Source organism: Argentina silus, assembly GCF_951799395.1.
Source record: "Argentina silus genome assembly, contig: scaffold_129, whole genome shotgun sequence".
Classification (NCBI taxonomy): Eukaryota; Metazoa; Chordata; class Actinopteri; order Argentiniformes; family Argentinidae; genus Argentina; species Argentina silus.
Genome location: NW_028152305.1, coordinates 96,410 through 113,909, shown reverse-complemented (window position 1 = coordinate 113,909; position 17,500 = coordinate 96,410). Strand labels below are relative to the sequence as shown.

General features: G+C 53.4%; 1 protein-coding gene across 1 annotated transcript in view; it reads right to left on the bottom strand.

Annotated features, from left to right (window-relative positions):
• The window catches only part of LOC310824897 (protocadherin Fat 4-like), a gene marked incomplete at its 5' end in the record, with an annotated part of 30,859 nt that overhangs the window by 11,701 nt on the left and 1,658 nt on the right, over positions 1-17,500 (bottom strand). Inside the window, 8 exons of the mRNA XM_083698155.1 lie at positions 408-715; positions 1,779-1,883; positions 3,405-4,430; positions 4,681-5,512; positions 5,768-8,271; positions 8,460-8,710; positions 11,377-11,557; positions 12,259-12,415. Of these exons, the coding sequence (XP_083554281.1) occupies positions 408-715; positions 1,779-1,883; positions 3,405-4,430; positions 4,681-5,512; positions 5,768-8,271; positions 8,460-8,710; positions 11,377-11,557; positions 12,259-12,415 (5,364 nt within the window). The remainder of the gene's footprint in view (positions 1-407; positions 716-1,778; positions 1,884-3,404; positions 4,431-4,680; positions 5,513-5,767; positions 8,272-8,459; positions 8,711-11,376; positions 11,558-12,258; positions 12,416-17,500) is intronic.

The following is a 17,500-nucleotide window of genomic DNA, read 5'->3' as shown; positions in this document are numbered from 1 at the left end:
AAAAAACTAGAAAACCCAGACCAGGACTGAGTCTCTCCAGGACCAGGACTGAGTCTCTCCAGGACCAGGACTGAGTCTCTCCAGGACCAGGACTGAGTCTCTCCAGGACCAGGACTGAGGATCACTTTCTCCCAGCATTCCCTCTGTCTCTCACACACACACACCTCCCCCCCCCCCCCCCCCCCCCACACACACACACACTTTCCCAATGTTCCCTCTCACCATTCCAGCCCTGCGATAACACACAGACACACACACACACACACACACACACACACACACACACACACACACACACACACACACACACACACACACACACACTTTCCCAATGTCCCTCTCACCATTCCAGCCCTGCGATAACACACACACACACACACACACACTTTCACAACGTTCCCTCTCACCATTCCGGCCCTGCGAGCGATGACGGTGTGGAAGTGTCCGTCCGCCACCTTGATCATGGTCATGAGGCGGTAGGTCCCGCTGCCCAGGTTGAAGGAGAAGCGGATCCTCCCCTCGTAGATCTCCAGCGCCAGGAACTCCGCCTTGTCGCCCGTCTGGTTGTCGTGGTTATACATGAGCAGGGCGTCGGCCTTTATGGTGGCGAACTTGACGTAGATGTAGTTGTTGTTGGGGTCCAGGCTGGGGAAGTCCATGTAGGACAGCTCCTGGAAGCCATAGCTGTTCAACTCACAATGCTTACCGAACACGCCTGGGGAGGAGAGGAGGGGGGGAGGGGGGTGGGGGGGATGGAGGGGGGGGGGGTCAGACAGGGCTGTGGCAGGGCAGGCTGGTGGAAGTAGGGATCGAGGAACGGGCTCATTGTAATTCATGGGATAGAAATGAGGAATGGTGTCAAACATGTGGGAACAGGAATGGAACACGCTTGTGTGTGGAATGGAACACGCCACTCCGTTCCATGCATTACAATGAGCATGTCCTCCGATTTCTACCTCCAACAGCCTCCCCTGGGCTGTGATGTCACTATACTGCATGTCGGACCTACAGCGTCAGCAGTGACTCTGTTGCCTAGCGCCTACCAATGCCATCATCGTATTTGGGTCAACATATGAGAAAGATGGTCACACGATGTGAACAACATGCACAGAACACACACAACGGTTGGACAGCTGATCATCTTCTCATTATTTCCAGTATCTCAGTATTTCCCAGTGTGTGCACATTTTTGTTCCAGCCAAGCACTAACACACAGTGACTCATTTCACTAATAAACTTATATCAGATGCGTCCAATCTGGGGCCAGTTTCACGAAAGCTTCATACCTGAAGTAGTATTTACCCTTTGAGAAATCCCAGGCCCACTCCTCTCCTAGATCAGCAAAGTTCTTCATTTAATTACGTTTTTTCACACACAGAAAATTGACCTGCAAACAATTAAAACTCTCGGCTTTGCGGTTGGCTTGTTTGGAGAAATTAAGTACTACTTAAGCTTTGAAGCTTTAGTGACCCTGACCCCTGGTGTGTTGGTGGAGGGCTGGAACTAACATGTGCACACTCTAGGAATCCCCTGGGAACGGACTGACCCGGAGGATAGGGTTAATCATCGAGACTAGATGTCTATCAGGGGAGGCCGGTGGAGGTAGAAATCGGAGGACGGGCTCATTGTAATGTATGGAATGGAATGAGGAATGATATCAAACATTCAAACACGTGTTTGATACCATTCCTCATTCCATTCCATGCATTATAATGAGCCCGTCCTCCGATTTCTACCTCCACCGGCCTCCCCCTGGTGTCTGTCTGCTTCTTACTCACCGAAGGCACAGTGGCAATAATAACCCTCCACTCTGTTCTGGCAGGAGCCGCCGTTAAAACACGGGTTACACTCACAGTGGTCGATGATGGAGCCACAGGTTTTACCTGGGGGGGGGGGGGCACAGAGCAACACAGGGAGATGGATGAGGTGACAGGGGAGGCAGGCACAGGGGGGGTGGGTGCAGGGGGGGGGGGGGGGGGGGGGACACAGTTCATGCGAAGGCCTCTTTTTCCTACAGCTTCTGTCACTGAAGCTTTTAATCACCTCCAAGACTTCAGAAACCAAAACACAGGGAAGCTCACACCTGGTAACTCCGCTGAACTCCCTTCAAAGTCACATGACCGAGCGAGAACGGACAGAGGTCATGTTTTGATGCGATCTTTTAACCACTTCTGATCTCTGAGGCCGGCACACCAAATGTGATGCGATGAAAATATGACAATTCAAGGATAAAACAAAAAAATAAGACATTCAATAAAAGATGGTACAATACTAGACTCAGACAAAACACATATGCAGCAAGTCTGACTGACAATGACCTTCTGAATAATGTGTTTCTAGGCTCTCAATCTTGACCCCTGACCCTGCACCATCAGTCACATCGCTTAATGGAGACAGATTGCTCCACCACAATCAGGCAGCCCAAACAGGAAGTGGAGGGGTCAGCGGGGGAGGGGGGCGGGCCCATTACCGTAAGCCAATAGGTGCGGCTGACGCTTCAAGAAAGGTCGTTGGTCATGATTAACGTAGCATTTACACTTCGTGGTCATTTGTTACGGTCGTAATGAACCAGAACAGTCACGAGCGGAGCTGAGGAGAACCGTCTGTGGTCGCCGGACCCATTTGGACCTGTCCCTCAGACACTGCAGAACCTCCACAGCTGGCCAAACACACATGACTCAAACCCCTGTTTTCACTGACACTCCTCCATACACACTCCCTTTACGAAGAGTAATATTATCTTATTCATCACGGGATCAACGTAGCACCGCTCTCTGAAGCGGGGGAAGATTCTGATTTACCTCAAACACTTCCACACAGCGAGGGACAGCTTAGCGCAAATCATATCCCCCCTTTTTCAAATTAGCTGTTTAACTTCCGTAGAAACACAAGAATCTGAAGTGGAGTGAAACCTCTGGACAGAGATATAAATCTGCTGGGTACTTTGCCAAATGAGAGGGTCTTGATTGAGAGGGGTTGAAGCACCTACTGTTATCTGGGTCATGTGGAAGGACAGGCATGCGGGGGGATGTGAGAGGTGGAGACTAGTGGGGGGGGAGTGTGCAGTCCACAGAGCTGTGAGAACCCCCCCGGAGTCAACTTGGTTTCATCCTATTTATTAAAGTCAACACGGAGGGCTGATACACATCACAGCTGATACCCCCGGCTAGCCCTCCACCAAGCAGACACTCTCTGGCAGGCAGGCCTGGATGCTTGGGTTACAGCACCTCTCGCAATCGCTTGGAAGAAAATATTTTACTTGGACACAAGGCAGGAATCGTGTGTAGCACAGTGTGAGTGTGTGTGTGTGTTCTGTATATGTGTGTGTGTTTGTGTGTGTGTGTGTGTGTGTGTGTGTGTGTGTGTGTGTCGTACAGCGTGTAACGCCATATCCCATACGGTACCTGCGAAACCGGACTTGCAGAGACAGTTGAACCCGCCGGGATAGTTCTGGCAGAGCGCCCCATTCTTGCAGGGGTTGGAGAGGCACTCGTTGACGTCCCTCTCACAGGCCATCCCCGTGAAACCCTCGGGGCAGGAGCAGGAAAAACCTCCCACCAGGTTGAGGCAGGACCCTCCGTTGTGGCAGGGCGACGGCATACACTCGTCGATGTCCGTCTCGCACAGCGGCCCGGCATAGCCCGGCGGGCAGCTGCAGGCGTAGGGCTGGAGGGGACGGTTGGACACCAGGATCACCGGGACGCTCTCCTCCGTGGTCGTCTCCGGCCCGACGCTGAGCCTCCGCTTGCAGCTGCCGCCGTTCCGGCAGGGGTTGCGGACGCACGGGTCATGGTCGATGGCGTCGATCTGCACGCCGCTCTGGCGGTGGAGTAGGTCCTTGATGCTCTGGAAGAAGGTGGCGACGCCGCTGGGGTTGACGTACTGGCCGTGGCCGCGCCTGACCGCCGCCGTCAGGAACGTCTGGTTCTGGAGCTCAAAGGCGCCGTACAGCTGGACCGCGGTTCCGAGCCCGGCCAGCTGGGAGTTGGCAATGCGCAGAAAGCTGAGGTAGTGATTGGTCAGGAAGGTTTTGACGCCTTGCGTGCGGAGGCGTATCAGGATGCTGTTGTCCACTGTGGCATTGGTGAAACCCACGAAGAAGACTTTGGCGTTGGAGGAGACGGCACCGTGGACGCCGTCGCTGCTGCGGACCGTCAGCTCGAAGGTTCCGTCGGCGGAGCGGGCCTTGGAGGCCAGGGAGCAGCCTCCCTTGGGGATGGAGAAGAGGCTGGAGGCCGGGGGGGTCAGGGAGCAGTGGAAGGTGTCCTGGCTGTCAGGGTCCTGGGGCTTCACCTCCCCCAGCGACCCCCCAGGGAACATGTTACCAAAGTAGTGGACATAGATCTCCACGGACCGCGGTTTGGACGGGTTGTCGTTCTGGTCGCTCACCGTCACGTGGACGGTTCCTGTAGAGGACATCTGGGGGACGCCTAGGTCCAGACCAATACAATCAAACTTTATTTAAAATTGTAATTTTATGCAATTTATATTTGCAGTACATTGGACATGATATAGGCACCGTAGGAAGTTGGTCTACTGTAGATACAAAATACACAAGGACTGTTATGGAAAAAAATAAAAATAAATAAAAGACATGTATAAGAAATTACTCTCTCCTTCTCTCTCCCTCTCTCTCTCTCTCTCTCCCTCCCTCCCTCCCTCCCTCCCTCTCTCTCTCACCTGAGTCCTTGATGATCACGGAGAGGTAGAAGTCGCTGATGGTCTCTCTGTCGATCTCCCTGCTGGTGGTCAGAACCCCCGCAGGACTGAGGCTGAAGTAGCTGGTGGCCGACCCGGCGCTGACCAGACTGTACGTGAACGGGCCCTGATTGGGTGCCAGGTCCGGGTCCGTGGCGGTGAGCGTCACAACCTCCGTCCCCGCCCGCTGGTTCTCCATCACCTCCGCCCTCGCCGTGGTCAGCGTCGGCCCATTGTCATTAATGTCCTCCAGATTGACGATCAACATAGCGGTCCCCGTCGCTGCGGGCGACCCAGAGTCCACCGCCAGCAGGGTGAGGTTATAAACAGGCGTGGTCTCGCGGTCTAGCTCCGCCCCTACGGACACCTGACCGGTCTGAGGGTTGATGGTGAAGATGTTCCTGGGGGCGGAGGGGGCGAAGGAGGAGATGAGGCTGTAGGAGAAACGGCTCCAGCTGGGGACTGAGTCCGAGTCCTGGGCGCTGACGAAGGTGACCAGCCCCCCCGGGGAGAGGCCCTCGCTGATCTGGACGTCGTACAGCTGCTGGCTGAACACCGGCGGGTCGTTGGCGTCCAGGACGGTGATGTTGACGAACACCTCGTCGATGTCCGCGCCGCGGATGCTGCCGGCGTTCTTGGCCAGGACCTTGAGGGAGATCTTCTCCTCGTTCTCGCGGTCCAGCGGGCCCGTGACGTAGATCTGACCCGTGGTCTGGTTGATGCTGAAGCCCTTCCTCCGGCTGCGGCCGAAGATGAGGTAGTAAACGACGCCGTCTTCTCCCTGGTCGCGGTCGCTGGCGAACACCTCTCCCACCTGGAGGGTTAAAGGTTAAAGATATAATATAAACATAAAACAGAACATAAACATGTTTCATTGTAGTGTGTGTGTGTGTGTGTGTGTGTGTGTGTGTGTGTGTGTGTGTGTGTGTGTGTGTGTGCATTAATTTCTCCCACCAAATGTCCATGTAAAATGTTAATACAATGTTACTAGTGTTATAATACTGTTATTACACAGGGCAAACTATCTATATCAAACAATCAAATCAAACAATCAAATCAGTCCACTCACCACCGTGCCTCTGGGTGCCGCCTCAGACACCTCAAAGTAGTACTGCTTGGATACGAAGCGCGGGACGTACTCATTGGCTCCCTTCAGCTGGATGTTGACATTAGCGAAGCTGCATCGCTCCTCGTCAGGGACGTTGAAGGCCTTGACGGTCAGGTGGTACACCTGCTTGGCCTCGTAGTCCAGGAACCCCTGCGTAGTGATGACGCCCGTGTTGGGGTCGATGACGAACAGGTCGCTGTCTGACGACTGGATCACGTACGCCATGACGGCGTTCGCCCCCGCATCGCGGTCGGTGGCGTTCATCTTGACCACGGTGGTCCCGCTGGGGACGTTCTCCTGGACTACGGGGAAGTACTCGTCCAGGTCGAAGGCGGGAGGGTTGTCGTTCACGTCCGTCACGTGGATCGTCACAGCGACGTAGCTGGTCTTGGCGATCCAGCCTCCGTCCGTGGCGGTGACCCGGAGGTCGTGCCTCTGCTTCTCCTCGTAGTCCAGCGGCAGGACCAGTGAGAGCACTCCTGTCTTGGTGTTAACGGAGAACAGGCCCGGCTCGTTGCCGGCGGTGATGTTGTAGGCGATCAGACCGTTCATCTCCTTGTCCTTGTCCCGGGCGGACAAGGTCCGGATCGCGGTTCCGACAGCCAGGCTCTCCGGTACCGTCGCCGTCACCTGGTTCTGGGAGAACTCCGGGGTGTGGTGGTTCTCCTCGGTGACGGCCACGCGGACCGCGGCTCTGCTGGACAAAGGCGGGTTCCCTCGGTCCCTGGCCGTCACGTCCAGGAGGAAGACTCTGTTCATGTCGGAGGTGAGGGAGGAAGCCACCGTCACCCAGCCGCTCTGCTTGTCCAGTTTGAACTTGCTGGAGCTGTTGCCTCCTGATATGACGTACTCCACCTCCGAGTTGAGGCCAAAGTCCTTCTTGTCGTGAGCGATCACTCTGAGGAGCTTGGTGCCAACCTTAACACTCTTGGTGACAGGAGTGAAATAGCTGGAGGATTCAAACTTGGGTGGATTGTCATTACTGTCCACGATATTCACAATAACGGTGGCTTCACTCATCAGGGGCTTGGTGGCTCTGTCTGAGGCCGTGACGATGAAGCTATGGCGGTTGATGTTGATGTTACTGGCTCCAGATGAGTTCTGGTACTTCAGCTGCTGTTTGATGAAGATCTCTCCAGAGCTGGAGTTGATTCTGAAGTACTCGGACTGGGACCGGATGAAGTAGAAGATCTTCCCGTTGGACCCCTGGTCCGGGTCGGTGGCGGAGACCTGCGTGACCTGTGACCCCACCTCCATCAGCTCGGGGTAGTCCAGGTAGTACGACGGCCTGCTGAACCTCGGTGCGTTATCATTAACATCCGTCACGAATATGGTCACGTCCGTGCTCACCGTCCAGCCTGAGTCATGGGCGGAGACCTTGGCGATGTAGTGGTCCGTGTCCTCCCTGTTGAGAGGCCTGCTGATGGTGATGTCGCCCGTGCTCGGGTTGACGGCGAACGGGAGGCTGGCGTCGGTGATGGAATAGTGACTAACAGCGTTAGCGCCCGCGTCCTCGTCCGTGGTCGTCACCCGGGTGACGGTGTAGCCGACGGGCGCGTTCTCGGGCACGGTGGCGCTAAAGATCTTGGAGAACCTCGGGGCGTTGTCGTTGACGTCCAGAACGTCGATGAGGACCTTGACCACGGTGCTCTTGGGCTGAGAGCCACGGTCGGTGGCCTTGACCTTCAGGGCGTACTGGGCTGCCTTCTCCCGGTCCAGAGGCCGGGTGGTCCGGATCTCGCCAGTGGCCCGGTTCACACTGAAGCTGTTCTCCTGGTTGCCGTCCACGATGGCGTACTCCAGCTGGCCGTTGGGCCCGCTGTCCCTGTCCTCGGCCCGGACCATGAGGACCCGCTGGGGGGAGAGGCTCTCCAGGATCTCGGCGTGGAACGGCTCCCGGTCGAACACGGGGTGGTTGTCATTGACGTCCAGGACCGTGACCTCCACCCTCTCATAGGAGGAGTACGGAGGGAAGCCCTGGTCCCTCGCCTCGATCCACAGGACGTACTTCTGGATGTTCTCGTAGTCCAGGGAGCGCTTGATCGACAGCTCGCCGGTCAGTGGGTTGATGTGGAACGCGTCGTCCAGGTTGCCGCTGGCAACATAGTAGGACAGGGCCCCGCCCCGCGTGGAGGACCCGGTCACGGTGGTAACGACAGTGTTCGTTGATTGGCTTTCAGGGAAGGTGAACGCCCGCTCCTTCAGCTTGATGACGGGGAAGTCCCCACCGGTGACGAATCGCACGGTGACAGTGGTGGTATCTGTCTTGGGATTGGTCCCCCCGTCCTTAACTCGGACGGTGAGGGTGACCTCGGAGGTGCCTGTGAGCCTCTCATTGGCTGTGATGGCTCCTCGGACCGGGTCGATGCTGAAGCGCTCGGCGTTGCGTCCAGTCAGAGAGTAGTGGAGCAGCGCGTTGGGTCCCGCGTCCTCATCTGTCACTGTCACCGCAAACACCAGAGAGCCTAGAGGACACAGGAGAGAATACATCACAACACACACTGACACTATGGTTTATACTCTTCATTAATAGGATGTTATATCAATACATCTATAAACTGTATCAAAAATATGCAATCATAAATATATATAAATATAATATTAAATCTGTGTGTGTGTGTGTGTGTGTGTGTGTGTGTGTGTGTGTGTCTACCTGTGGAGGTAGAGGCTGGGATGTGTGTGACGTAGGGGTGATGGTGGAAGCGTGGAGGGTTGTCGTTGATGTCAGAGACCACCACAGAGACGGTGGCAGAGCTGGACAAGCCCAGGGGAAGCCCCCCATCCGTGGCCACCACCAGGAGTTGGTAGTCCCCCCGAGCCTCGCGGTCCAGCAGGGAGCTGGTGATGATCTGACCCGTGGCCGGGTTGATGGAGAACTGGCCATTGCCTCCTGTCAGGCTGTAGCTGTGGGGGGGAGAGGAGAGGGTTTAGGGGGGAGAGGAGAGAGGGTTTAGGGGGGAGAGGGGAGAGGGTTTAGGGGGGAGAGGGGAGAGGGTTTAGGGGGGAGAGGAGAGATGGTTTAGGGGGGAGAGGGGAGGGTGTAGGGGGAGAGGAGAAAGGGTTTAGGGGGGAGAGGGGAGGGGGAGAGGGTTTAGGGGTTGATCTAATGTATAGGTTTAGGAGGTTTTACGTAGGATGACTGATGTACACTTATTTTAAACACATGGACTTATTGTAAGTCGCTTTGGATAAAAGCATCTACTAAAATGTATCTACAAACAACATGGAACCAGTGACCTATGATGGCCGGCCTCTCTGACCTCTAACCTCTAGGCTACCTGCCTCTCTGACCTCTGACCTCTAGGCTACCTGCCTCTCTGACCTCTAACCTCTAGCTAGCTGCCTCTCTGACCTCTAACCTCTAGGCTACCTGCCTCTCTGACCTCTGACCTCTAGGCTACCTGCCTCTCTGACCTCTGACCTCTAGGCTACCTGCCTCTCTGACCTCTGACCTCTAGGCTACCTGCCTCTCTGACCTCTATCCTCTAGGCTACCTGCCTCTCTGACCTCTGACCTCTAGGCTACCTGCCTCTCTGACCTCTGACCTCTAGGCTACCTGCCTCCCCAACACAGACATGATCATCTGCAGCGAGAAGCCTGGATTAAAATCTCCTGGTCAGCATTGCCAGCTCAGTCCTATGGAGGGCAGTGTTTAAAGCTTTACAGACAGCAGCACAGACTCCACAGGAGAAAAGAAAACACAAACCTAAAATAACTTCATAATCTTGTTATGATTCACGTTAGAAAAATGTACCACTGTGTCGTCCATCATGTAAAAACACAAACCCATTTCTAAAGTGTCCCTCTTCAGAGTCTATCAACGTTACTCGTTCCATTTTCTTTCCTGTGTTTTTCTCTCTTACAGAGAGAGGCCCTCCGGTCCAGAGCTCTGCTTGGAGGACCACGCTTGGAGTCGCCCCAGAATTCTTTACGACCAGAGAGAACCGTACTTTTCTGGTTTCCAAGAGAGGATCGGGTTTCTCCTCTCTGTCTCAGAAGCTTTCCAGCCGGGCCCAGACACAAACACTCCCTGACACACACACACACGTACACACACACACACACGTACACACACACACACACACATGTACACACACAGATGTACACACCCATGGACACACACACACACATGTACACACACACACACGTACACACACACACACACGTACACACACACACACATGTACACACACATGTACACACACAGATGTACACACACATGGACACACACACACATGTACACACACACGCTCTCTCACACACACAGGGACGTACTCAGAGAAGTATTCCCCATCTGAAGCCAGAGACAAATGACTCGACGACATGGGACAGGGACAGATATTAGGACGACAACAACCACAACCACAACAACAACCACAACCACAACCACAACCACAACCACAACCACAACCACAACCACAACAACCACAACCACAACAACAACCACAACAACAACCACAACCACAACCACAACCACAACCACAACCACAACAACAACCACAACCACAACCACAACCACAACCACAACAACCACAACAACAACCACAACCACAACCACAACAACAACCACAACCACAACAACAACAACAACCACAACAACAACCACAACAACCACAACAACCACCACAACAACCACAACAACCACAACCACAACCACAACAACAACCACAACCACAACAACAACCACAACCACAACCACAACCACAACCACAACCACAACCACAACCACAACCACAACAACCACAACAACAACAACAACAACAACAACCACAACCACAACAACAACCACAACAACAACAACAACAACCACAACAACAACCGTCCTGGGTTGAACCGCGGTCCAGAGACAGAGCTGCTGCTGGGGCCTGTAGTGTTAACACACTGGAAGAACAGGGAGAAGAACGGAAGGCAAGTGTGTGTGTGTGTGTGTGTGAGTGTGTGTTAGTGTGTGTGTGTGTGTGTGTTAGTGTGTGTGTGTGTGTGTGTGTGTGTGTGTGTGTGTGTGTGTGTGTGTGTGTGTGTGTGTGTTTGAGAAGTAGGACCCAGGGGAACCCCTGTTGGGGTCTACCAGCTCTGTCAGACATCATTAACATCCTCATTACGCTATTTTGGGAAAGTGGGGCGCGTTGTGCCCCCCCTCCCCCCCAGTGTCTCCCCCCCTCCTCTCTCCCCAGTAACCCCACTGGGGTAACACTGGGGGGGAGGGAAGGGGGGGGGGGCATGGTGAGTCAGATGTCCGGCTTGGGAGAGGGGATGGAGAGGGGAGGGAGACCCCTCTATGGGGGGGTTGGAGGGGGTTTGATCCGGGGTGTTCTGCATAAGACCACCTTGCTTTGGGCCTGTATGGTGGTCTGGACCCCTCCCTCTCTCTCCCTCTCTCTCTCTCTCTCTCTCTCTCTCTCTGCCTCTCTCTCTCTCTGTCTCTCTCTCCATCGCTACTCTCTCTCTATCTCCTCCCTCCCCCCCTCTCTCCCCCTCTCCCTCCCTCCCATCGAACCTTATGGAGTCTGAGTAGCCTGTTGAGCTAAAGGCCAGGTGAGCGGTGTGTGTGGGTTCGAGTCCTGACGTACCTGATCACTCCGTTGAGGCCTACGTCGGCGTCAGAGCTGTTGACCAATAGGACGTCAGTACCGGTGGGGGCGTCCTCGGCGACAGAGGTATGAAAGGAGGAGGAGCTAAAGACCGGGACGCTGTCGTTGACATCATCCACCGCCACCACCACTGTCCCTGTACCACTGAGGGGGGGGGAGCCTGGGGGGAGGGAGGGGGCAGGGGGGAGGGAGGGAGGGGGGTTGAATTAGTTACTCTTTGAGATCATTCAAAACATATACAGCCAAAACTTCAAAACTTCAATACTACTACATCCATACATTAACACCCGTTATGGATAACACACACACACACACACACACACACACACACACACACACACACGCACACACACACACACGGTCATGGTCTTATTTCCATGGTGGCTTAAATGAGAGGATATCAAATCATAAAAACAGACAGAACACAAATTCTATATTGGGCAATGTTGAGGAGAAACCACCTCAGTTTGGAAGTCCACAGTTAGACAGGTTTTGTTTGTTTTTTGGCAAGATGACTTCTCCTACGTGACTTATCATTCTGAGATACATGCTGAAGCAATTCATATTCTGAAGGACTCTGCTTAACCACAATCCCCCTGCATCTGACCTTCTCTCCCTCTCCCTCCCTCCCTCCCTCCCTCCCTCCCTCCCTCCCTCTCCCTGTATCTCACCCTCTCTTCCTCTCACTCTCTCTCTCCCTCCCTCCCACTGCATCTCACCCTCTCTCCCTCTCTCTCTCTCCTTCCCTCCCTCTCTCCCTCCCCTTGCATCTCATCTTCTCTCTGGGGGGAGGGAGGGAGGGAGGGAGGGAGGGAGGGAGGGAGGGAGGAAGGGAGTAGCTGTGTAACTGAAGCTCCTGACTGCCCTTCCTGGGGCAGTAGAACAGCCACTCAGCCAAGCTCTCAGCGGAATCCGAGAGGAACAGAAAAACGCTATTTTCAGCGAAAAATCTAACCGCGTGTTTCCCTGGGGCGGGTGACGGCACACCGGCCGCGGTGCAGAGCCCCGGGGGGAGGAGCTTAATCAATAACAGATGAAGAAGAGGAAGAGGAAGAGGAGGAAGAGAGGGGAGACGCTGAGAGACTGGAGGACTTTATCCAGCATCTGCTCAAACCCTCTAGAGATGGCATGGAGTGTGTGTGTGTGTGTGTGTGTGTGTGTGTGTGTGTGTGTGTGTGTGTGTGTGTATTCAGCTGTTAATAACATCAAATACTTGAACCCGTGTTCTGTGGAGCTGTGGATTAATACAGAATAATAAAACAAACTTGGAGAATGGCCACGAATAATCTCTCTGATCTGGAGCTGCTCTATCACAACATGAAGGAACCAGAGAATCTCAGGAGACACACAAACACACACACACACACACACACACACACACACACACACACACACACACAGGAGCGTGTGCACACACATACACACACGCACACACACACACACATACACACACACACACACACACACACACACACACACAGGAGCATGTGCACACACATACACACACACACACACACACCCATGGGAGTGCACACACACACACACACACACACACACACACACACACACACACACACACACACACACACACACACACACACATACACACCCATGGGAGTGCACACACACACACACACACACACACACACACACACACACACACACACACACACACACACACACACACACAATCCCCTAATCCAGAATGTCCTCTCTTGATTTGTAAAGATCACAGTAATTAAATACATACGCTCATAAAAAAGTGATTATCATCTGGGTCGTTATATTCAGGCTAATGAGCAGAGGGACATATTGGCCTTTAATCCCTTTAAGAGAAGAGTGACCCTCTGGCCTGTCTGTATGATAGAAGACTGACCCTCTAGGGGCTAGGGGCTAGGTGTTAGGGGTTAGGGAGTAGGGGCTAGGGGCTAGGTGTTAGGGGTTAGGGAGTAGGGGCTAGGTGTTAGGGGTTAGGGAGTAGGGGCTAGGGGCTAGGTGTTAGGGGTTAGGGAGTAGGGGCTAGGGGCTAGGGGCTAAGTGTTAGGGAGTAGGGGCTAGGGGCTAGGGGCTAGGTGTTAGGGGTTAGGGGCTAGGGGCTAGGGGCTAGGTGTTAGGGGTTAGGGAGTAGGGGCTAGGGGCTAGGTGTTAGGGGTTAGGGAGTAGGGGCTAGGGGCTAGGTGTTAGGGGTTTGGGAGTAGGGGCTAGGGGCTAGGTGTTAGGGGTTAGGGAGTAGGGGCTAGGTGTTAGGGGTTAGGGAGTAGGGGCTAGGGAGGTGGGGCTAGGGCCTAGGGCCTAGGTGTTAGGGGTTAGGGAGTAGGGGCTAGGGGGGTGGGAGTAGGGGCTAGGGGCTAGGGGCTAGGGGCTAGGGAGTAGGGAGTAGGGGCTCGGGGCTAGGGAAGGAGGGGTTTGAGGTTAGGGGCAAGGGTTGGTTTCTGGTTTCTGGACATGGTTCTTTACATCTCAAAACATCAAGCAAATCAGAGAGTCTTGAACTAACTAAGGATTCTAGTCAAGTGGTCCTCCCTGCTCCGGCTGGCCTGAGCACAACGAGGCTCTTAACACAAATACACTTGAAATAGCTCAGAACTCACAAACAACTCTGCATTCCGACACAGAATACATTGTACATAAACAGGGAAAGTAAACCGGTCCCTAAAACACCAGGTTCACAAACCGCTGCTGCAGTCGGCAGCCCGGTCGCCCATTAAAACACATGAGTCATTAAAACACATGAGTCATGCACTGTTGCGCTTATTTTCCTCTCTGAAAAATGCTGTTAATGTTCAGGATTCCATGTTTATGACCAAATATGGGCCTGGCTCAGCGATTCTGAGGATGATCACATTTAGGATGAGGATGAAGATGATGGCCCTCACCTGTCTCCCCTTGAACAGCTGAGGGGTAAACAAGCTGCTATTGTACAGAGGTCTGACCTCTGACCCTGAGGAAGTAGCTACTTAGCAGACAAGATGTACAAACACAACACAAGGTTGAGGGACATTTAAGGGCTGAACGTGATGTTGGGGTATGAATGGTGATGTTGAGGTATGAATGGTGATGTTAAGGTAAGCATGGTGATGTTGAGGTAAGCATGGTGATGTTGAGGTAAGCATGGTGATGTTGAGGTAAGCATGGTGATTTAGCAGGAGATAGACTTCATAACAAGTCAATGCTATCCCCTGTTCCCAAGGCAACCATCCCATCCATACTGCACAGCTGGATTACATTGATCATAAACTGGTTTCCTGGACAGAGATTAAGCCTAATCCTAGTCTACAAAGCATCTTCAATGGAGAAGTTCTACTGAAGTGTGACCAGGCCCAGGACTAGTCTTAATCCGTGTCCGTGAACCTGCCCCAGAGTGACTAACACCGCCCAATCCTACCCTACAGTCCTGCTGGATTAAGTCAGATTATCGCCACGGCGCGTTACGTAATCTGACAGGACACGCGTGACGGCCCAGACATTGGAGTCAGCAATCTACCTGAGCTGCGACCGGGGCGCTGATCTAGTTTACTGTAGTTTAATGTAGTTTACTCTAGGTTACTCTAGTTTACTCTAGTTTACTCTAGGTTACTCTAGTTTACGCAGCGTGTCTCTGCGGCCCGTGTAAACATGTCTACAACGTGACGGTGTTATGGAGGTGAGTCACGGTTCAGCAGATTACACCCCCACCCACCCACCCACCTACCCACCCACCCATCCACCCACCTACCCACCCACCCACCTTTTCTGATTGAGTTACTGCAGCTCAGAGAAGAGAGCTGTCCTTGTCCTGGTCTAGTGCTCAGAGTGTTAGTGTGACGAGTCCAGGGGAGGCTGGTGGAGGCAGAATTCGGAGGACATGTGTTTGATACCATTCTTCATTCCATTCTATGCATTCCAATGAGCCCGTCCTCCGATTTCTACCTCCACCAGCCTCCCCTGGTAGAGGTTGTTGAGCCTCTGTTACTAGGCAGACCAGTTCTGTTTGATAGACACCATCTCAAGACACACACACACACACACACACACACACACACACACACACACACACACACACACACACACACACACACACACACACACACACACACACAGTCCAGGCTCCTCCAGCAGATCTGATGTAACTGCTGGGGAGATTAGCTCCTAAAACCTGTTGGCTTTGTGTCACAGAGTCATTAACTCACAGAGAGAGACGGAGAAATCTGTTTAACTTATCAGGGAAGTGATTTATTGAAAACATAATCTTTATTGAAACACGGCACCAGTCTCTTAAGCCAAGGAGCACAGAAAAGCGCTAAAGTGTTTTTTCAGTGATTTAAACGTGGTCTTTGAGCGGCGGTGTGTTCCTCAGCCATTGTTCCTCCTCAGGACATGGAAGCTGGAGAGGTTTGGCTTTTTGTTGTTTTTTTGTCGTGAGAAACTTTCTGGCCCCGGTCCAAATGTTTCATTTTTCTGGAGGAAGTGATGTCACAACCTGTTTACTGGCTGAGGAGAGGACTGGAGCAGGAGAGGACGCTGGCGTGACCCTTGACCCCGATGCCAAGCCCCCCCGCGGACTAGATCATCAGGAACGGCCGCAAGGGACAGACTCTGTTACCCCCGTTAATCCTCTCTAAGCCCTGAGGAAGACCACCCCCCTGCCCTCCACACACACACACACACACACACACACACACACACACACACACACTCACACACACACACACACACACACACACACACACACACACACACACACACACACTCACACACACACACACACACACACACACACACACCTCACTGTGACCCTGAACCGGGGCTGAACTCGCTCGTGTTGACAAGCTGGGTTTTAAAGGCATTTCTCACATCTCTGTGGGTGCACGGTATCAGTCTCACACACACACACACACACACACACACACACACACACACACACCACACACACACACACACACACACACACACACACACACACACACACACACACACAACCACACACACACACACACACACACACACACACACACACACACACACACACACACACACACACAACCACAAACACACACGCGTATGCACACACACGTATGCACACACACACACACACACACACGCAGCATCACGCTGGTCTGCGCCTGCCTCTTTAGCCTCCTGGGGATCCTTCATATCACATAACCCCAACAGCTGTTTCTACAACCCACCACCAAGCAGGCAGCAAGCAGGCAGCAAGCAGGCAGCAAGCAGGCAGCAGCCCTCTCCTGTTGCAGCCTGTCAGCTCACAGATGCAGTCATCCAGGGATAGGATATCATAGCTGGACGCACAAGTACGCAAATGATGGTGGTCATGCATAGTGATGGGGGGAGAGAGACGTTCCATAGATGCTTAGCAGACATACTAGAATGTTCTTCCAAGACTCCACATGACTGAACACTCTAGAACACTCTAGAACACTCTAGGAATACTCCAGGAACACCCCAGAACACTCTAGAACACTCTAGAACACTCTTAAGAAACAGAGAATAGACATCCTACACAACCCTATGCCCATTCCAGGGGAGGCTGCTGGAGGTAGAAATCGGAGGACGGGCTCACTGTAATGCATAGTAAAGGAATGAGGAATGGCATCAGAGTCACCATGAGCCCATCCTCCGTTTTCTACCTCCACCAGCCTCCCCTGTTCAACCCTGATTCCGAGCAGTCGTAGGATCACAGTGTGATTGTTGGACCATAGCTCAGGGAGAGGATGATGTCACCAGCGTGGCATGCTGTCTGCTACTACGCCAGCCTCTCCCCCCGGCCCCCCGGCCCCCCGGCGGCTGGGACCTGCCAGCACCTCTCCTCACACTGCCTGAGGGGGTCAGGAGTCAGGGGTTAGGGGTCAGGGGTCAGGGGTTAGATGAGTTCAACCATGGATGACACGATGACTAGAGAGCAAACACTGAAGAGAGGAAAAGAGAGAAGAAGAGAGAAGAGAGAAGAAGAGAGAAGAAGAGAGAAGCAGAGAGGAGAAGAGAGAAGAAGAGAGAGAGAGAGAAGAAGAGAGAAGCAGAGAGAAGAAGAGAGGAGAAGAGAGAAGAAGAGAGAGAAGAGAGGAGAAGAGAGGGAAGAGAGAAGAAGAGAGAAGCAGAGAGAAGA